The 22,477-nt window shown below is 51.1% G+C and overlaps 1 protein-coding gene across 1 annotated transcript in view; it reads right to left on the minus strand.

The window, feature by feature from the left end:
• LOC146766352 (axonemal central pair apparatus protein HYDIN-like) overlaps positions 1-22,477 on the minus strand; it is a 78,223-nt gene that overhangs the window by 26,544 nt on the left and 29,202 nt on the right. Inside the window, 8 exon segments of the mRNA XM_085589338.1 lie at positions 2,157-2,473; positions 2,960-3,100; positions 4,620-4,763; positions 5,313-5,565; positions 6,728-6,966; positions 9,940-10,211; positions 19,870-19,937; positions 21,855-22,075. Of these exon segments, the coding sequence (XP_085445464.1) occupies positions 2,157-2,473; positions 2,960-3,100; positions 4,620-4,763; positions 5,313-5,565; positions 6,728-6,966; positions 9,940-10,211; positions 19,870-19,937; positions 21,855-22,075 (1,655 nt within the window).

Below are 22,477 nucleotides of genomic sequence, written 5' to 3' on the forward strand. Positions count from 1 at the left end.
AGGAAGAGACGGCCACTTTGCAAAGTCTCAGTTTGTAAGACAGCTCCAGGGCCAACAGTGTAATACCAGCTCTTGGGTGAGAGCAGACACCTGGAAACAGGTAGTCTGGCTGGGCTGGGAAAAGGGTACATGGAGATCAGGACTCATCACAGCTTGCTCTGGGAAGGAAGCTGGAGGTCTTACCATGATGATACAGATAAAAGCCTCATCTCACATTGTGAAGAAAACAAAGCAAAAAAATTCCACACTCAACACAGGCTTGTAGAATCTGAGCGTGCTCCTCCAAGAAAAACTCTCCTATTTCTCCCTCTCCCCACATCCAGCCACTGGCCCTGCTGCCTGGCCAACTTTCAGAGCACAGGACAACAGGGCAGCAAAAAGAGAGGTCAGCACGAGCATGACTGGTTGGTGGCAGGCTGGGGAGGCAGCACAAGCACTAGGTGTACAAGAAAATCTACCTCTGCTCCTACAGATTGGGCAAGACCCTGCGATTCTTTCAGGGCTATGACTGCCTCCTCCACATTTCTAATCTTGAAGCGTCTTGTTTGAGATGCCAAGGAATCCAAACAGGTTCTCTTCTCCTTTGGCGGTTGAGGTTTGAATGTAGGCAGGTAAAGCTCAGATCTGGAAAACAACATAACTATGAACAGGGACCTGCAGTGGGAAGGAGGGAGGAACACCTGCACAGGCAGCTCCTGGTCAGGATGCAGCCCCTGACCAGGGTGCTGGCACGTTGAACTGAGAAATGGTTTGATCCAGCCCTTCCCAATCCAGGCTGGAGCGGGTCTGCTCTATAGGCAGCCCAGGGATGACACTGAGGTAGCAGTGGTACAGCAGCTGCAATTGCTTACATTGAGGAACTAGAGAGGATAGGGATTAACATCTTGTGGGGATGCAAAAAGCACAGTGGGAGGAAAGCAAAAAGGTGAGATCTGAGGCACTGAGGGGCAGACCCGGCCACAGACGAGCCAGCACAGCCCTCCACAGTGCCCAACACCAGAACCTCTGCAGCTCCACCAGGTATTGATCAGGAATGTTTCCCTGACAGTGTAGGGGGGGTTGATTGACATTTTCCAACACTCCAGGTGACTCAGGTCACATTCCCCATTTTAAATTGAAGCAGGTGCCTGGAGTAACTCTGCTTGTGTTTCTAATGCCATGTGAGGGACACCGTCAAGCCGTGCCTGCCTGTCACCCTGATGAGCTGCAAGTGCTCCCCACACAGTCAAACATGACCTGGATGCACCATTCCCAGACAGGCATTCAGGGCCTGTAATGACCTGCTCCCCAAAGAATCACTGCCTTTGGCTTTGTAGCGTGTGATCTAAGGCTGGGTTTCGTTTCTGGATGAGGGGCTCTCTCATCATAACCTCCAAGAGATCCGCTAATCATCTATTCCACTGTCTTTAGTTGAATGAATGGTTTGAGGCAACTTCCCAGGACCATGGTGACCAGAAGACATTTTTCACCCTAACGTAGAAACTCTCTGGAAGGCAGGGATAGGAGATGATGTGATGAGCAAGTCCTGATGTCAAGCAGAACAGAACCCATAAGGTACATGTTGCACGGTGGACAAGTCAAAATAAGTAACAAGTGTCCACAAAACAAGGGAGTGAAGAATCCAAGGTGTCCACTGAAAGCTGACCCCTGGGAGGGAAATCATCCTGGCAGTAAAGGAGTTGTCCTAACAAAGAAGGAAAGGGAAGGTAACAAGATGTTCAGCATCAGCCCAGGCACTAAGTAGCTCTTTCTCTGGTCTTGGGACTTTCTGGGCATCCTGCAGCACAATGCAAGGGAGGAAGGCAAGGAGCAGAGAGCAGCTCCTGCAGAGAGGACCCATCCCAAAGCAGAGGGACCAAAAGGGCCTTCAGCAGCACTGTGGGAGCTGGCACTAGGAGCCCTTCATCAAGGTGGACATTGCCTCAGGCCACAGAGGTCTGAGAAAGCAGCTTTCACCCCAGCTTTCCTTCCCAGGGGAAACCACTGTGGGGGCTGCACAGCACCAAACTGCTGGAAACCTATTCCCTGAGCATCCAGCCTGACCACGGCTGGTCAATGTTATTTGCCAGATCCTAGGCCAACACCTTTGTTCTTTGCCAAGTACAAACAGGACACCAGCAAGAAGAGCTTCAGGGAGAGGACAAAGGTGCACACACCTCAACTTGTTCACCTGGCTATCCGAATGGAATGACCAGTGATACTTGACAGGAAGTGGGCTGCAGTTGGTGATCTCCAGAGAACGCACTTCTTCAGTGCCAGCCATGATGCAGCCAAACTCCAGGGTGCTGGGCTGGATTTGGAGATTTGGGAAGAGGACTTCTCCCCAAAGGGCGATATGCTCCACAAATGGATGGCCCCTGACCATGCCTATCTTCAGAACTTTCTCTTTTTTCCAGCTCTTAAAATCCAGGTCATAAGCTGGGTCAAGTGCAATGTAGAGATGACAGGTCTCCCCTACATCCACTGTCACAGGCTGCAGGACACAAACAGTAATTAATCACCTGTGGGATGATGTCCCAAGGTCTGACAGCACAAAACTGTAAATGTTCAAAGTGACCCCAGCTTGGGCTTCTCAGTTCATGGTTCATTTCCTTACAGCAGGGGTCTGTAGGCACCACAGTCTAGTCCAGGACTCCCTCAGGCCATTTCTGTGCTCAGCCCCAATACAAGGGGGTGGCTGCGGCAGAGCTGGCATGCTTTCCATGAGACACCTTTACTGCATGGCTTGCCCACACCCAGTTGCCTGCTCCCTTCTCCCTGTGCCTTAAAGGCAGGACGGATCTTCTCAATTCAGGAAAGATTTTGATTCCTTCAGCAGCTCCGCTGATGCAGCTCAGGCCAGCTCACTGCTGATGCTGCAGAATGAACTTCTTGACCCAAGGAGCTCCCTTGAAAGGCACCAGAAAGGCACCACATCCCTCCTGTTCAGACCCCACTGCAGGAGTCCAGGGCTGCTCACCTGGCCATCTGGGAGGGGCTGCTGGTCCTCATCACAGACCAGGAACGGCTGCTCCAAGTCCAGCATAAGGTCCAGTGGCAGCAGGCAGGTGTTTTTTAAAGACAAAGGCTGGTACTGCCGAGTCAGGTCATCACTGGGTTTCTATGGAAACAGGAGACAAGGAAAAACAGCCTCAACCAGGCACAGACCTCCTCCTGCTTCTGCTGCATCTCACATTTTTCAGCCCCAGAAACGCATACATTCCTATTTACCCTTTCTATTTATTACCCTTTTTTCCAGGAGGTTTTTCTTTAAAGATACTTCTCATGTTTAGAAACCACAGCATCCTCTGGGGGACAGGGAAACACTCCCATGTACAGATGAGGGAATAGGTCCCTGAGAGGAGGTGGCTGCTTCAACAAAATCTAAAGCAGAAAGTGACTCCAGACCATTTGTCTCCAGTTTTGTCCTTCTATTGGGCAGAACAGCACTAGATGGTCTTCACTCACATACAGTCATTTCTCACAACCTTATTGGCTCTAGCAGCCTCATAAAAGCCTAGGCTCTTTTTTCCTGTCTATGCATTGTGCTGGGCTTCTTGCATGGTTTAGAGAAACCAGAGACTTTGGGAAACTACTTCTGGATGTGCTGACATCAAACAGGTGCTGTGCCATAGCATGCAATAAATCAGTTTGTGTGTGTGGCATCAAGCAGAACCCAGGCAGAATCAGGTAGAGCTGAAAAGCTTCTAATTACATCTGAACTGCCTGTTCCAGGGGGGATTCTGTACTTCAGTGGAAGCCTGGGAACCAGAGGAGAGGCCTGAAACTGCAGAAACCAAAGGATGAAACATTGTCTCTTTTTCAGACAACTTGCAGGAGAGGGAAAGATGATGCTGGAGTTGGAATCCAGAGACTAAAGGGCACCTGCTCTGCTTCAGTGTTATCATCACTGCAGCTGCAGGATGTCTGGGGGTGTGGGTCTCAGATTCAGTCAAAGAGAGAAATGGAGAGTTTCTAACCAGGCAGAAGCCTGGGAAAGAGTTGGAGAAGAATGTAAATAATTCTTTATCTCTCTTGTTGTTCACATTGTTTATAGTGAAGTTCTATCACTGTGCGTCAGGCACTCTGCACCAATGGGGTGGGTTGTTTCCACTTCAGGACCAATGGAACTGGTCCTCACAGAGCTCTGTATAAAAGAGCAGTGTATTTTGAATAAATGAGAGTTTCACTCTCAGCAGCCTTCTAAGTCAGTCTTCTCAACAGCAACATGGGGGGTCCTCTGAAGCAGGTGCAGCTTAGGGAAATGCACAGCAAAGAAGGCAAAGAGACACAGGAGATGATGGGTTTTTCCTTGTCAGCCTGAGGAATTCACAGGAATCTCCATTTTTCCCAGCTTCCTTACAGCATCGGTGTACAGACATCACTGTGCCTTGGAGGATCCTCAAAAGCCTCCCTTTACAGTGAGCAAAGAAACTAGCATTTCTCTGGAAGCGGCCACGATCCCCCTTGGCAGTGCAGCTGTAATTTTACTTTGGGGAAGTTAAATACCAGTCTCGCCTCTAAAAGCGTTGTCACTTACTTTACAGAGTGTCTCAGGAAAGGTAAAGAGGAGCTTTAACACAAGCACACAACCCCCTCAGCCATGCTGTTAAATGCCAGGATGCAATCCCAAAACTTACCTTCTCCACGTGGAAAGAAAATTGTCTGGCTGATATTTCTATGGAGGGATCAATATATTTGCAGATAAGGACTGTTTCTATTATCTTCTCTCTCCTGCTGGCTATCCCTCTGACAGCTTCACACATCACATAATCCTGCACCTCCTGCATGCAAGAGTCACTTGTCACCAGTGGGTGGTGGCAGGGCACCCTGCAAATGCCCGACATTGGCTCAGCACCCACCATAGGCCTCATTCCTGCCACAGAGTTACGGTCACTGCCCCTTTTTCTTCCTGCGATGCAGCTTGTTTATTCTGTGCTCAATTGTCTGCAACACTGCACCCCAATAACCACTTGGCACTTGTTTAATTCACTTTCTTTTTGGGCTCCTAGTCTAAGTGTAATTTATTTCTCTGCCCTTCTTTGCTGACTAAGCATGCAATGCTGTTTGCCCCAAAAGAGCAGTATTTCCTTCCAGCCCTACTTTGGTATCAGCACTGGGTTCTGGTAGCTGTGGAATCACAATAAAGTCTCAGCTGGTCTGGGGGTGGCCAGCAGGGAAAGCAACTGGTGCTGCCACAAAAACGTGTGGTCTTAAACCAGTTTCTTGAAGGCCCCTGCTCATTTCCCCAGGCTAACGTCGAGGGACTGTGGAGCAAGCCCAGGAGAGGGGATCTGATGGTTGCCCAGGCTCAGCCCCTGGGGGCACCTCACCTGTGCGACGCGGGAGAAGCCTCGCAGCACCAGGTCCGCAGACTCGCCTGGCTGCAGTTTCATCAACGGTGGCTCCAGCGCAAACATGGGGGCGGCACATTTGGGGCTCTGGGAATCATCTTTGGGGCTACTGAGGGCTGAGATGCCCTGGCCCCCCTCCTCAGGTGGGCTGTAGCATCCCACGCTCCAGAAGAGCTGATAGAAATGGTGGCCCCTGTTTGTCACTTTGAACCGATGAATACAGGGAAGGAAGCTAGAATAGAAGGCAGGATGGAAAATATTATGGGAATAGCTATTTCCCTGGTCATCAGATTGCTCCCAGTGAGCAACCTGAGGTGTTAATAGCTTGGAGAAGGTCTTCATTTCCAGCTCTTAATGTGGACCAGAAATAGTATCTGATAAGCTGCCCTTCTGATGTCATTATTGCAAAGAGAAATATGTTTATAATGGTAATGTAGCATTTTCCAGGCAAGGCTAACAGGACCTGGTGTTTTCCTCCAAAATGTTTGTTCTGGGGTGATTCATACTGTTGCTGTATTTTGTATTAATCTGTGCCCAAAACTGTAACTGAGTTTTGAGATCCTGCACTTGGGGACTTTGTGTGTGGGGATATGATTGCAGGCATTCCCAAAAGCCAGCTCAGAGGCAGTTTCTGGATGATCCCAGCAAGCTGATAAAAATTGTCTGCCTGCTCCAGGAGAGGAAACCAGGGAAGCAGGGCCTCTCTCTCGTTGGTAGCAGCCTTGGTTTTGCACTGGTAGCCATCTGTAGAAACTTCATTTTGCAATAAGAAACTGTTTGGAAGTGAACTTTGCAAACTCTGCTGGCAGTGAAAAATTGAGCGAGGTCCTGGGCAGAGCAGGGCAGCAGCAGAGCCCATGAACAGCGTGAGGAAGCAGCGGTGCAGACCCCACACAAACCAGAGAGTTTCCATCTGCCTCTGGGGCTGCTCTGTGGGTTCCTGCCTTCCCGGTGGGAACTGTCACCCTCCTGTCTCTTTGTTCCCGGGGCCCCTGCATGCCATTTTGGTGTGATGCCATCTTCCCTTGGTCCCTCAGCCACAAGGAGAGACCACCTCATCTGGGCACCATTTCAGGAACCTTTTGTGAGCCTGCCATCATCACTTGATCATTACTCACTGTCCTGCTGACAGACATTTATGTCCTCACTTGATCAAGTAATAATCAAGACACTAGAACTAAAGAAAATTCAATGGCAATTTAGCGACTTGTTTCTCTGACAGTGGCTTTTGAGGGTGTCCAACAACTCTCAACTGGCCATCACATGTTTCTAAAGGAACCTCTCTGCCTTCAGGGAGTCAGGGCTTTGGACACTGAAGACCTTGCCTGAAGGACTACAGCAAAACTGCTCTTTGTTGAGACAGGAGCAGAGGTGGGAGTGGAGAGATCTCCTACCTGAATTGGCATCCCAGGTTGAGCTCTGGGGCAAATGGTTTGTCTATGACAATTGTGCTGCCAGTGCCCAAAGCCACCAGCCGACAGGCAGTCCAAAGGCTGTCCCCAGTGAACAGCTGGATAGTGTTAGCGAAGAGTCCAGTGTCATCCAGGGTTGCTGTGACAGTCACAGGCACCTGACCCCTAGCAGGGATCACTCCTTCTCTGGGTTCAATGGTGTAACAATGGGGTTTGCAAGGCTGTAAGACAAGCATAATATGCATTTAGGATGGGAACCATACACCCTGGTGTCTTGTGGAAAAAAAGACTAAAGAGGGGATGATAAAAATCATAAAGACTTAAAATCCCTAAAATAGAGTATTGGGCAACAGCAGAACTCCTACAACTTGTCTTTTCCCCTCCTTTAACGGACTCACCTAATTAACCCAGTTCTGCCCAACCCAAGTGTTGCCTTCATGGAAGACAACGGTGACCTGGTTTCAAGGAACAGCACGGCAGCCCAGTCTCTCCTGGGCCACTCGGGCTAACAACACACGCAGGACACCAATGTGGTGGACGGTCAAAAGAGTTTATCTTATCTCACGGGTTTAAATAGTCTTGGGGGACTCTGCTACGTCAGGAGGGGTTGGTAGGGTCTCTAGGGTTAGTTAGGAGTGGAAGACTACTGGGTTAGGTGTGGTTACATTCTTTGGGGTAATGGATAACATGTTGCAGGGTGAGAGGGGGATGGGGGTCTTTCTTTCCGTCACATCCCAAAATCTTCCGTTCGCCTGTCCCTATCTACTACATCTCCCCCCTCCTTTTCATAAATAAAATGAGGTAGTCGTAGATATAGGCACTGGAGTGAGGTACAAACTTGTTACTTGGTAAGGAAAAAGGGGTTTGGTAAACCTGAGTAACTCTCGCAAGGTGAGTTTCGAAGGCTTTTGCAACTGACTGTGTTCGCAGTTTTTGGTTTACAGCATTTGTTGCTGGCCCACGAACAGAATGTTCGCCTGTTCTAGACGGGCTTGAACAAACGAGACCAGCTTGTTCAGCAGGCATGGTCCTATGGTAATAACAGCTAAAAGCAGTATTGCTAGCAGACCTACCAGGGCGGAAATTAAAGTGGTGAGCCAAGGTGATTGATTGAACCAGGATTCGAACCAACTCTGCTGGGTTTCCCCGTCTCTCTGAGCCAGTCTATCTCGGAGTTCTGCCATGGAGTCTTTAACGACTCCCGTATGATCTGCATAAAAGCAGCATTCCTCTTTCAAAGCTGCACACAGTCCTCCTTGTTGCATGAACAAGAGGTCTAGTCCTCGCTTATTCTGTAAAATTACTTCTGAAAGCGAAGAGACTGATTTTTCTAGATAGGACATAGATTTCTCGATCTTCTGCAGGTCTTCATCAAATGTCATTTGCAGCTGAGAGAGTCCGTGCTGTTGGGTTGCGATGGCTGAGACACCAGTGGCTGTACCAGCTGCTCCCAGGCCGAGCAGCATTGCGATAGTTATACCTGTGATTATTTCTCTTTTGTGGAGTCTGTCAGGTTCTTCGAAAAGGTGGTACACTTCTTCATCTGAGTGGTACAGGACCCTAGGAACAATCAGAACTTGGACACAGAAGTCAATAGAGTCATTAAATTTGGCAAGGAACACACAAGGACTCACTCCGGATCGCTGGCAAACCCACATCCCAGACGCGGATGGGACCACCCACTTATTGGTTTTTCTGTTGGGCTTGACAACTGCGGTGTAGAAGTTGCCTTTCTGCTTTGCTAAGGTTGCATTGTTAAACATTTGCCCCGTCTTGTGATTTGACTCAGGGTGATTCCTCTGCGGGGGAGTGTCCCATCTGCACTGGTGGGGGGCACTAGCTGTGGAGTAACTGAAGGGGGTGTTTAAAGCAATGCCTTCGTAGAAAGGGGGTTTAACATCATAACAAAGCCAACAGGAGTTAGTCAGGTTCGGTTTGGTTTCGTTTAGGGTTAGAAAGGTAGCTTCTAGCATACAAACACAGGGGTGTTCCACGGGCTGGTGGAGGGTTCTATGTGACCCTTTTGCAGCTCGAGGTTGACCAGATCCAGCAAGGCTGCCATTCGAGGCTTTGACAGGGGCCACTGCTCAACCCATACGGGGTCTGGTGATTTCCAAGTCAGTTTGATTGGCAGCAGTGGGTGTACGGCAGTGGCCCTTAATATAAATTTGTAATCCTGACTCCTAATATAGCAAGGATGTCCCTTCCTATCAGGGGTGGAGAGTTTTGCAAAATATAGGGGTGGATTGCTACTGTTTGTTCTGGTCCCTTTTTTGTATGAAGCATTATGGCTACTAATTGGGTGCTTTTCCAAGCTCGGGATGGCCCTCCCGCTCCGTTCACTGGGGGGACTTCTTTGCATTCCCAGTGTTGGGGCCACAGTGCTTGGGGAAAAATCGAGCAGTCTGCTCCTGTGTCTGCCCAAAACTGAAGCCCTATGACATGGGGGTCCTGACTGCCATAAAGACGGCACGTCCCGCCCAGCTTCGGAGGCTCCTTCCCTATTTTCATGGCCAGGGCCACCCAGGGGTCCCGTTCTGGGGCATCCCCTGCTGACCCTGCGGCACGGGCGCTGCTTGCGGTGGTAGTGGGTACGAAGGTACCGCAGGCTGTGTTGCGAAATTCGCTGGCGAGGGTACCAAGCTGGCTGCCTCCTGTGTGGGTATGGGGTATAAGGGCACCCCGTCCCACTGGGGGTTGGCATAGATGGGCCGCATTGCATTCGCGGCGGGAGGAGCCGAGTGCGGCCCGCACGCCCCATCCCTCTCCCGTTTCCCTGGGGCTGGGACCTGCATTCCTTGGCGAGGTGCCCCTTCCTCCCGCAGCTCCAACAGGCTCCTCTCGGGCGTGCTTGGGGTGGAGGTGCCGCGGCGGGCTGCCGTGCCGGCTGGCGACAGCTCACCGCGATGTGACCTGCCTCACCACACTTGAAACATGCCATGGCACTGGTCAGGGTGTGGACGGCTGCCTGAATGGGTGTCAGGTGCTCTTCCCTTACTACATGTCTGATCATGTCAGCCAGGCTGGCTCCGGCTGGCAGGGAATGTAAGATATCTTTGGTGACAGAGTTGCACTGCTGGCGCAAGCAGTCAGATACCACGGGGCCCTTTGCCTCTGCCGGCAGGGTAGAGGAGTCTATCGCTGCCTGCAGGCGATCTACGAACTGTGTGAAGCTTTCGCTCTGCCTGCCTCACGGTGGACCACGGCGACGGCTTGGCCACGACCCGGGAGGCTGCACGAATAGCCTCCCTAGCAGCCCGAGTGGTCGCCCTGAGCTCCTCAGCCTGCATCTGCATGGCTTGTTGCTGAGGCGTGATCATATCATCATGCTTTCCCATAAGCCTGGATAACGTCGATCCGTGTAGTGGCTGCCTCGCGCCAGATGCTTGGGCGAACAGCTTTGTACAATTATCCTCCCATTCCTGTCTAAACACAATCATTCCGGCACCATCAAGTATCATGCGACCTATTCGTTTGATATCAAAGGGAGGCAGGTTGTCATTACTAAAAAGACCATCGATTAATGTGGAGACCATGGCCGAATTGATTCCTTTTTCTGCAATGGCTTTGACAATTGACTGTACATCTTTTGGGTTTACCGGGCCATATACCCTCTGCTGGTTCCCTTCCGGGCCGGTGATCCTCACCGGGAAGGTTTGTACGGCAGCCGCTGGGGACCACTCGGCACAGGCTATTTTTATTTCTCCCCAGTCAGTAAACTGGGCTGGTTCGTATTGTGGCTGCTTTTTGGTGCGGCTTAAAGCTTTACTTGGTTCGGTTTTAAATTGTGTTGGCTCTATTCTCTTCGTCTTAGAGTCGCAGCTGGCTCCTGGCAGCTCTTCTGAGCTGCCGGAGCTGCTGCTGGACTCAGAGTCGGAAGTCGAATGCCAGCGCACTTCCGGGGCTCGGTGCCGTTTTGTGCGGCTCCGACCCCGCTCCTCCCCCCGGGGGTGGCGCCGCTGCCGCCCCCCGGGCTCGCCCTGCCTCCTGCAGGGGGGGGTTTCTCCCTTACATGGTAGTGGCGTCAGGCGCGGCTGCCGATCGGCTCCGAGCCCTCTGCCGCTCTCCTCCTCTTTCTCCCGCACACGCGCATTAGCAGAACTCCGCGCCTCTGGGCTCTTCGTGCCGAGACTGCCCGCGCCCCGCCCCTCCCCTTGGCTGCCGGCGCCATTTTCAAAGGGATACGGGGGCGGCGTGGGTAGGATCTCCTCCCGAGCCGCGGCCTCCGCGCCTCTGGCTTCCCCCGCCAGTCCCCGCCAAAAGAACTCTGCGCGCTGCTGCACCTCCGGCAGCGGGTCACTGACCGGCAGTGGTGGGGCGGGTGGGGAAGCCGCGGATTTTTGGGAGGTTTCCGCGGGGGGTCCCGGGCCCCGGGCCGGGGTGGGGGGCGACGCGCCAGGCCCCCCCGGATCCCCGCTCCCGGGCGGATCGCCCTGAGGGCCGGTTTGCGTTGCCGCTCCTACGCCTAGCTTGGGTGTAACTAATAAACACATACGCGCTATGCTCCATGTCTCCTGCTCTTCTATTGCTCCGCACAGGGCTTTCTCTACTTTGCCCCATGCCTTAAGGCTTCTGCCACTGCCTAAGGATTTCGTGTCATCGGCCAGCACGGCTGTGCGTTTTTCCCATATCTCCGGATGCAAAACATTCACAGGGCGTTCAATTGCCCCAAGCTCAAGCAGCCTTGCGATAGCAAGATAAAAGTCTTTGAGCTTACACTCAATGCCCCATTGCTTATGAACCTCACTTACGACCCTGGCGATGGCATCCATGACGACCGCGGGTCCTGGGACATCTCCCTCGCTGAGAACACGGTTTCACCGGTCTGGCTGCTGCTCTTGTCCAGGTGACACCCGCTACCCGAGCGAATTATTCCCGGGCTTCAGCACCAGTTATGTTGCCTTCATGAAGACAACGGTGACCTGGTTGTAAGGAACAGCACGGCAGCCCAGTCTCCCCTGGGCCACTCGGTCTAACGACACACGCAGGACACCAATGTGGTGGATGGTCGAAAGCGTTTATTATCTCATCTCATGGGTTTAAATAGTCTTAGGGGACGCTGCTACGTCAGGGGGGGTTGGCAGGGTCTCTAGGGTTAGTCAGGAGTGGAAGACTACTGGGTTAGGTGTGGTTACATTCTTTGGGGTAATGGATAACACGTTGCAGGGTGAGAGGGGGATGGGGGTCTTACTTTCCGTCACATCCCGAAATCTTCCGTTCGCCTGTCCCTATCTACTACACCCAAGGGATGCTTATCCTCAGGAGAGTGTTCCTTCCCCAGTCTTTCTCTGGAGTGTGTGCCAAGGAAAGCTGCTTTCTCTCTCCTGGCTTCTCACAAAGGCTCAAGGCCAGAGGAAGCCAGGACTGCTCCAATCCCACTCCAGAAACCACACAGCTGGAGGATAATGCTGAGAGCCTGAAGAATATCTCTGTAAAACCAGTTGTGCAAATCCCCAGCACCAAACTATTCTTTCCCAAGGGGCCATCAGTGCTTCTCAACATCCCCTAAATGACCGAAGCCCTCACTTCCCACCAATCATCAGCTGTAGAGAGGTGCCCCAGTACCCTCTGCTTTGGAAAAGTCACCTCCAAATGGTAAGAGCAGAGCAGGAAAACAGGAAGCAGAAAGAAAAGTGGACATGTGCTCTGTGGGCACGGCTCACTGTTCCCTAAAACTCTTGTCATCTGGTTTTTCATGGATTTCACAGATTGGGTAAAAGAGCTGGAAGCTGCCCAAAGAAGGGAGGAAAGGCCTTGCACCAGCACAGCTGTGCAGACACAGCTCCCTGCTACCAGCATGTGAAACCCATCCTTTACACACCATGACCACCCAGCCAAGGTGCATTGCTCCCTGCAGAGGCTGAAAGCAGAATTCTATTGCGGAGTTAGAGAAAGCTGTCCTGGAAAAATCCCTCACTTTGAGGTTACATTTATCCCCCAAACGGCGGGAATAGCAGCAAGAGGAAAATCCATGCCCCTCCTTGGCCCAGGAGGCTGTGGCTGGACTCTCCCACATGGCCTAATGCTTTACCCACAGCCACAAACAAGTCCTTAGTATCAGGTTTTAACCAACCCCACAAGTCCAACACACCCAGCATGAAGAAAAACAAACCTCAAGCCCCTCATGGATCTCCCCATCCAGCAAACATCCCACCCAGCCGCAGGCCCAGCCTACAAGGCCTTCCTGGCTGCACCAGCTCTGCTCCCCCTGCCAGGGGAGCAGCCCCAGCTCCTTCTGCCCTCTGCAGCCTCCAATATTAAACTGCCTTTCTCTGCAGCTGGTGCCCAAAGATGCTCTTCAATGGCACAGAGATCACAGACTGCAGGGGTGCACAGCCCCACATGTCTTTGTGTGGACAGCCCAGCTAGCCTGACCCACAGGAGGTGTGAAAAATGCCTCCCCACGAGCAGTCTGAGGACAGACCCCGCACCCTGCTCTCTACTATGAACAGCAGTCTGGCACAAAGCAAGTGAAGATGGAACAGGGAAACCATGGGGAAATCCATGTTCTCTGGGGAGCAAAGGACCACAGGTTTCTCTTGATATCAGAGCTGAAGACAAAAGATAAAATTAAGGGAGAACTTGTCAACACAATCCAGACTAGATTCTGCTCCAATATCTCTGCAACTGATTTCATTGAGGGGTGCCCCAGCTAACACCACTCCAGAGCCAGGTTCCTCTTGCCTCGCTCAGATAGAATATTGGAGTATCTTGCCTCCTCTCACACAGGGCAATATGGAAATCTTACATTTAAAAACCAAGTCATGGCTGCTACTGACCAGTCTATTTCCCTGGAAAACAGCCCCACAGATGCTTACAATGTCTATCCTGAAGTCTTTAGGGATGAGACCTTTGTTGAAGAGGGTAAAATTTTGAGAAGTAGGCTGTAGTGCTGGGATCCTGCCAAACACTATCAGCCTTGGACTTGGGTAGATTTTTGCCAGCTGTCCAGAGCTCCGTAATTCTGATCTCTATTCCAGGAAGCAGGCAAGAAAGATTAAAAAAAAACCAAAAAACAAAAAACAAAAAACCCACCAAAAACCCTGAAAAAAACAAAACAAACCACAACAGGGAAAGCTAAAAAAGCTTAACCAGCTCAACTCCACTCAAGTTATTTCTTTAGGGACAGCTACCACTCTTCACCTGAAATGCTGGGCTTTTTGGGGGAAAAAAATATATATTCACCTCCAAATTTAAAAGGATTAAAGTAAGAGAACCTTTTAAACTACAAATTGTTGGTCGACAGGCAAAATCTTTGCAAGAAATCTCAAGTTAAGACCAGGCTGACAGTTAAACAACTGGTTATTCTGGTGGGGAGAAACCCTCCTCTTTAAGGTAAGCAGCCTGATAGTTGAAAGCAACTGTTTTGTCAAACTTCAGGCTCCCTGGCACAGCCTGCACTGCCTGTCCTTTCTGCTGATTTACATGCAGTGCCACAATGGCCCAGGTTCAGATGTTTGGCACCATCATTTCCATGTCTTATATTAAAACATGTAAGTTTAAGTCCTCGCAACCACTCTTCAAATGCCAGCTTTCTTTTCTTTTACAGAAAGCTCAAGGTTCCCAGAAGTCTGACATCCTCTTTTGTGCTCAGAGAGATGACATTTAAAAACAGGTGTTTCCAAAGTTAATAGCATTTTAAAGAACAATTAACTAAAATTATCCTTGATTGCTGCTTAGATGAACTACCTTCTGTGTCAGACACTGAGATTACCACCTCTAAGGTGTGAGCTGTTTGTGCCACCGATCCCTCCTGTCCTCCTCAGCAGCCTGTGCCTGTTTTCCCCAGGAGAATCCCTGTACCCTTGCACCCTGCCAGGAGCAGTTGCACAAAGGCACACATCTCCCCTTGCACTCACCAGTGGGTTTCTCTCATCCCCAAACACGCCGATAAGATGCTTGCCCACTGTTTGGACTTCAATTGTAACTGGAATCTCTGCAATGCTGTGAGGCTGGACAATCCCACAGGGTTTGTGGCTGGAGTAGAACACAGGAGAGTCCTCCTTGTGTTCCTGGCAGGGACAGAATCAAATGCAGCTTCAGAGGGACCTCTGAAGAAATTTTACACTCCTTAACATCCACCGCAACAGCAACTTACACACATTTTTAAACATCCCCAGGACAAAGGTAAAAGGCACAAACAAGATGCAAGAATTGTAGGCTTAGCATTCTCAGGGGTTCCTGCAAGGAGGCTGCCAGCACAGGCACTGGTGTCTGTGGATGCAGCAGCTTTTCACAACCCTCTAATATCGCCCACAAGAAAACACCCTGAAGACTGGAACATCAACTATCCTCAGGAAGTTAAACTACATCCTGAAGTTTACATTCAGGTAGGATCCTGTTCTCAGCAGATCTTTAAGACAGAACAGAAACCAGCAAGGCCTTATCCAAACCCTTTTTTACCCTAATATCTCCTCAGTAATATTTGAGAGGAGGAGGAGGAGAGGAGGAGTTGGATGCGATGCCAAACCTGGGGAATAAGCCCGTAGCAGCCAAGAAGATTGGTGCTATTTGCAATGAGGAACTTCCTCTGGTATGGCACCTTCGGCCGGCACTCATCATACAGCAGGACTTGGGGGTACACGTGCAGCTCAGGAACGAGACACCTGGGCAAAAGATGACCCCGGGCAATGAGACACTGAGAGAATGGAGAATGTTTACCCCCAAAGATTGTGAAATGGAGCATAACACATTTGTCACTGTCAAACGGACATTTAACAACCCTACAGTGGTAAATTGCCTTCAAAGTCTTCCTGGTCAAACATGTCTTGTAAGGGAGAGGCAAACCCTGAGCGGCAGCGCCAGAGGCTGCCAACTGCCCCAGGCAGAGCACTTTGTTCCGCAGGGGCTGCCTCAGCTCCTCCTTTACCCAAGGGGGCTTGCAAGGACTCCTGTAACAGTCCCAGTGATCTCTGGGGAAGCCTTCTCAACAAGGATCAGTGCTCACTAGGGCTCAAGGAACACACAACTCTAGCATCTCAGTAAAAATTATTCTCTTCTCTCCCACGGTGCTGCTGCCCTGCTTGAGAACTCAGCTGTTTGCCCCAGCCTTGGAGGGTATGAGACACCCCCTGCCCTGCAGAGTGGGTGATCTCCCCTCCCAGGTCCTACAGCTCCCTCGGTCCCTCACTCCACAGCTCCATGCACTGACTGCCCCCAGTTGCACTTGCTTGACAAAATGGCAGCCCAGGCACTGACTGGCTCTGCCTGGAACAGGGAACAGCACCAGGGAACTGCATCCCTCCTGTCATTAAATGACAGCCAGAGCAGCATAGCAGGATGGAATTCTGCTGCAGCAAGAACGACTTTTGGGTCGAGTCTGAGAACATTAAAGCTCAAAACAGGAAGCAGAGGAAGGAGGAAAACTAGAGCTGACCTGCCTCATCAAGGGCTGTTTTCCCCTCCTAAGACCTTGCCCTCACCACTCTTTCTGTGAGCCACTTCCCCCTGCCATGTGCCCTCATTGACAGAACCAGACCCTGACTCTCAGCAGGCTGCTTTGTGTGTCCCAAACCAGTGCAGGGTGGTCACAACCAGCACAACTCCACCTCTTGCAGGAAGAAGGAGAGGAGGCCTCAGGAAATTTGCTCCAGCTCAAGCACCAAAACCCAGACCAATAAAATTTATCATTCCTGGTCCCTTTAGGAAAGGGCCCAGAGCCGTGCTGGGCAGTGAGCAGGGGTGCTTTTCAGCACAGGCTGATGTCCAAGCACCGCTGTTCTCATGTCCAGCTAGGCACAACAGGAGGTCATTAGACAGCACTTCTCCTTGGGAGCTGCAGCCAGCAAACCCCGTGCAAGGCAGCGGCTGGGGGAGGCCAGGGAAGGGCTGGTACCTGGCTGTGATGACCAGTGATGCCACTCCCTCGCCAACACCCTCCAGGTCCACCAGCATTCTCCGACAGAATTCCATCACTGTGTTGGAACACAGGGTCACTTGGTGGAAGAGAAGAGCAGTGAATTCTTCCTTACAAAAGCTCATTACCCACGTGTGATATCCTCCAGCTCTTGTTTCATGGTAAGGAAAGGGCAGATTTTGCCTTTATTCTTCTGCTGGCCCATGTGTAGAGCACAGTCTCAGAGTAGCAAAAGTCTTCTGGCAAGACCAGATTTGTTAAACACACCTTGGTATCAGGGCATAGGTCAGCCAAATTAAAACATTAGACTGAAGCTCTATGGACCACTGTATTCAAATTAAGAGGCCAATTTTTCATCTGACTGCAATGACATAAATGCAGAGGAAATCTGACTTGAACAGAATGAGTTCAGCTCTACAGCAGGAAGCTGAGGGCAAAGTGGGGCCCAGCAGGTGCTGGGCAGTTCATGGCTGCATTTTTTTGTCTCCACTGGAGTTCCCTGCAGTGAGCACAAATCATTCTGCTCCCCAGGAGAAGGGAAATGAGACCGAGAAGCAAACTGCTTTTTACAATGACATTCCTCTAACAGCCACCTTCTGTCCTCATCCTCCCTCTGCCCACTTGCAGTCAAAGAAATCTCTCTCAAAAAGCACAAGAATGGCTTCAGTACTTGACCATATGGTATGTGATCTCAGCTTGTGATTTTGGAAACAACAGGGTGCTCCTTGAGGAACATCCCAAGGAAGCCAGCCAGCAGAGGCCTTTCACCAGTGCAGATCTCTCACTCACACAGGGCTCCAAGTGCTCAAAGCTGGCACCAGAGCTAAAGCCCTCCCACACTCCAGGGAAGCTTCAGCCCTGGTGCTGAAGCATCTGTGGCTGGGCTCTTCCCATACCTCGATATCCTGGTGTCCCTGGGGCAGGATGGTCCCTTGGCTGGGATTCATTGTAAACTCCTTTGGCTCCACATAAAAACGAATTCCCTCCCTCCAGGACGGGTCACTGTCGCTGTGTATCTGATCAAAGACGTTCACAGCGGGCTGGGTGCCATCATCCAACACGCGGAGCTTGAACGTCACTGGCACCGAGGAGGTGTTAGTCAAGCGACAGCTCTGGGTGTAGGGAAAGCCTAGGAAAGGACACAAATATCCATTTAGGCACCAATTATGACATAACCCTTGGGGTGAATATCCCGGTAGGATGAAAGTGTGACTGGAGTTTAGCTCTTTATTGTCTGAACTACAGCTCACCGAGAAGCTGCAGGAAGAATTCATCATCACTTAATTGCCTTTGACACTGATTCCAAACTGCAGCCTTGAAAATGCCTACTCCTAGCCCTGCTGAATACTGCAAGCTTCTCTCTTTGTGATGGGGAAGAGCTCCCTCACCTGCCTCAAACCAGCACCAGTTATTTCTCAGTGATGGGTCTGCACCCAGACCGAGGATTTACTCTGAGAATTCAAGCTGTAAAATTCCCTGTTAAGGCTACCAACACTCCCACCCTTTTCAAGATCTATAAACAGTGAGTCGTCATTGAGAAGAGGCTACAGCAAAAGAAAGTGAGGATGCTGTCAGGAACTAGAACGTGATCCAAAGCACCCTAACGCAGTTCTCCTTTGCAGGACCCTTAAGGCAGCTCTTGGTTTGGGCCAAACAGACTGAGTACTTGACAGCTCAGAGCCCATTCAGCTGGGGGCAAACCCGAGCCTTGCTTTGAGATTAGCAATTGGGAACCATGGCCCACCTCACCCAACAAACGGGGACATCACACCCGTGCTGCTCACCGTGATTGCTGCCTGCAAGGGCTTACCCCACTTTAGCTCTGAGATTTGCTTTCTGTACTGGAAAGTCAGATCCAGCCAGGCATGGTGGGGATGCCCTGCAGAGCCTGGACAGCAGCCACGACCTGCTCTGCAGTGGACATCTGGCTGGGCTGGCCAGCCCTGTGGGGAGGAGGCTTCTCCCTGGGCCTGCTCACCCAGACTCATTGGAACACAGATGGGGAGAAAAAACAACTGCAGGTACAGCCCAGAGCTTCTCTGTGCCCATCAACAGTGACCACTGCCAGCTCCAGCAATGACTCCAGCAGGGAGGCAAGGGAGGCACAAAAAGGACAAACATAGATGTCAAAACCTCAAATGAGACTGAGGTCACCACATGCAGACAACAGCCAGCAGTTAAAAAGAAGTAAAGATACAACAGCTACCTTAGCTAAAGAGACTTTAGGAATTAAATCGGACTAAGCAGGATGAAGCTCTTGTTTCAGAACCATATTTCTACCTGTTGCCTTTCTTGTTTCATTTATTCAAAAGGCAACTTAACAAGTGCCTCAGTGGTGATGCAGGGTGGAGAAGAAGCAGCTCAGGAAAGGCAATTAGTTTTCTTAAAAAGTTAATGAAAATCATTATTACGGGTTTAGGCTTTGTAGTGAAGAGGGGGGATAGGGGTCTTGGGGGGTTTTGGCTCTGGGGGTGGGCTTCTCCGTTCTGAGTTTTTGGGAGTTGTGGCGTGATGCCGTGGGCGGCTGTGAGGCCGGAGCCGAGGTTCGGCAGGGAGCGGAGCTTCCCTTCCTCCCGCTCGGGATGGAAGGTCGGCTGCTGCTGCTGCGGGAGGTTGTGTGCTTGGCCCGGGACTGCGGCTCAGCGCTGGGATCCAGCCTGCCTGCCTTCCCCGCTCCTGCCTGCTGCTGCTGGGCAGTGCCCAGATTCCCTCTGCCCGTGAGTTTGCAAAAGGAGCATTTCCCATTTCCTTCCTTCCTTCCTTCCCTGCCAGTGCCGGCTGGGAGGGGATCACTGCCCTGCCAGAGCCTTCACCTCCTCCTGCTGTGATCATAATTACACCAAAGGAGAAAAACACTGTTTGACAGGTTGGAAACTTCTGCTTATTGTGTTGTTGTTTGTGCTGATATATTCTAGTAAAGAACTGCTATTCCTTTTCCCATGTTTTTGTCTGTGAGCCCTGTAATTTCAGAGGTATAATAATTTGGGGGGAGGGGGTCATCTTTCCATTCCAGGAGGATTCCCACCTTCTTTGGCAGACATCTGCCTTTTAAAGCAGGACAGAGACACCAGAAAATACTGACTTTCTATGCCTTGGTTCTATTTGATCTCACAATGGCAGAATGCTACCTGAGGCACCAGCCCTGGAGTTCACACCCTGAAGAGGCTGCTGTGGCAGAACAAGAGCGAGGGATGCTTTGGATGTTCAAGTGCTCCATTGTGGAACACACAGATCCCTCACGCTGTGTCCCAGCCCAGGGAACACTCACCAAAGGAGATGTCCCCGAAGCTGAGCTCATCGAGGTCGAAGTGTAAAGTTGGTCGAGTGACATTGCCCCTGCAGTGGCGAGGACAGAGGAGGACATGGCTTGGTTAAAGGGAATTGCAAAGGTCCAGTGTTGTGGCTTGGGGGCATAAAACCTGGTGTCAGGGCACTGCGGGGCTCAAATCAACACACCACCATGTACTCGGCACAGGGCCCCTGTGGACAGGAGGCAGCTAAAGCCAAGTGGCCAGCAGCCAACAGCCACTGATGGGGCTTTGGGCTCAGGGCAGGCAGGAAAAGCCCCATGGTTGCTGGTGGCCCCATGAAGGACCCTGAACACACACCCAGACATTGCCCTGTGCCTCAGTTTCCCCATCTGTAAAGTGAGGGACATAAAGGTGCCTCCACAAACTTCTGTAACCAGCCTTTCCAGCCACAGGTTCCCTGCTTTGCTACTTCTGAGCTGGAACTGCTGCTCCCATGGAGGAGCTTTCTCAGGAGAGTTTGACCCATGCAATTATTACAGACAGTTTAGAGACATGAATCCAGGGGAGCCCCAAACATCCTCTGAAAAGAGCAGCAACAGTTCTACGCAGTGGACAGATGAATCCTAGAGGAAAGGAGCAGCTTGTCAGCAGTGCACCAGCTGGCACAGCCAAGAGCAATAGCTTCAACAACCAAACAAGGGTGTCCTGCATCTAGCACAGCACCTCACCTGTCCTTGACCTCAGCAGACAGACTCCAAAAGTCACCAACTGAAAATCAGCACTTGAAGCTGCACAACACTCACGAGTTTATTTCATGGCAGATGCCAATCAATGCCCACTCTGCCTTCTGGTTAAAAATCAAGGACCAGTGAACTGTGCCTCCTATTGTGTTCATAGGACTGCCACTGGCTCTGCTCTACACCTCTCAACAAGAGACACCTGCCCTTGCTCAAGGAGAAAGCTGCTTATGTAATAAAATCCCATGAGCAATCTGGGGGAGGGACAGAGGAGCATCAATTATGTGATGGTCAAAGGTTCCCTCTTGATTTCCAAAATAAAAAAGCATCACTTTTCCTCCAAAAACAAAGCTAGCATGATTGTTTCTCTACTATAGGCAGACTTACTCACCACTTTTCTCTTGCTAAGTAGTAACTTTCTTGTTCTTTTTTTTCCATCTCCCTTATCTCATTGGTATAATTGACTGCAGATTGCTTTAATTTCTTTACTGCCTTGACCCAGTGCCTCCCAAGAGCAGCAGCCCAGCTCCAAAGCTCCAGAGCAGCCAGCATCAACTCTCCTGGCTTACCCTACATGATCCTAGCAGCACATGGGTCAGGCTAGCAGGGACAAGCCCTCATGCTGCTGTGGTGCTGAGGACTGAGCTCTGCCTCCCCTGCTATCAGCCCTTCTCCCTTTTGCTGGGCCAGGATTATCTCTTGCCTTGGCACCAGCCCATGGGATGACGCCCCTGTCCTTGGCACAGTTCCTGCTGCACAGTTCCCTGTCTCCCACATCAGCCCTTTCCTGGCTGTGGAAAGGAGCTACCAGGGCACTCTCTGCACAGGAGCTGAGAGCACGGCTCGTGCCCCACAGCATGGCTGTGAGAGGTGAGGTGAGGCTGCTGCTGCTGCCCATCTGGGATGGATTATTAACACAAGTTTTTACAAACACTGCTGCTGGTGCAGAATCACCCAGGCTGGCCCACCTCCAAAGCCCTGGGGGCCTTGCTGGCTGTTCAGCGGGACATCCCAGAGCAGCTACTGCCCAAAGCTGATCCATCCCACTGCCTGCCATGGCCCAAGGCAGAGGGAGATCCCTGCAGGGAAGAGTCATTCCAGCTCCTGGGTACCACACAGGACAGGAAGCATCCTCACACTAAAGCAATGCCAGGATCAGAGCAGAGATTAAGACCTCAGGAAACACCTTTTTTCTCTACTCAGCCCCCAAATGAGGAAGGTGGGGGATGTCCCAGATGTGCCCACCAAGCTCCCACAGTCCTTACTTGATGGTCAGGATTGCAGGCACAGGAGATCCAGCCACACTGAACCGGACTTCTTCCTCAAACCTCCCCAGCACGGTGGCGCTGAAGAAGATCTGAATAGTTTGGATCTCGCCTGGTGTAATGATGCCCTCCTCAGGTGCAAACTTGAAGAAGCCCACATTTGTAGTTGAAGGAATACAGGTGAAGGGAGCATTAATAGCTCCTTGGTTAATCAGCTTCACCTGCAGCAGCAAGAAAGCAAAATGGAAATATACATGGAATCTTGCCTTTTTGTGAGAGTTGTTTTCTAATGATGCAATTAAGACCCAGAAATGGCAGAAGGTGCTATGTGCTGCTGAATGGCAGAAGTTAAAAGATACAACAGGACAAGGTCTGCCTTTAGGTTTTCATGCAAAGCTGTGGTAACTCCACATAACTGCTGGAACCCTGGGGTTATCCCATGGACACAGAGCAGTCACCTCTGGTCAGCACCACCAAGCTCATTCAGACCTGGCCCTGACAGCAACATGGGGTGACTGCAGCTGCGTAGTGAATTACCACAGAGCTGCTGCTGCTGCCCCAGCGAGCACAGCTTCAACAGTACCATCTACTCATTCACCTTTTCTCACACCATGAAAACAATA

The sequence above is a fragment of the Lonchura striata genome, chromosome 11, assembly GCF_050655825.1.
Source record: "Lonchura striata isolate lonStrDom1 chromosome 11, ASM5065582v1, whole genome shotgun sequence".
Lineage (NCBI taxonomy): Eukaryota > Metazoa > Chordata > Aves > Passeriformes > Estrildidae > Lonchura > Lonchura striata.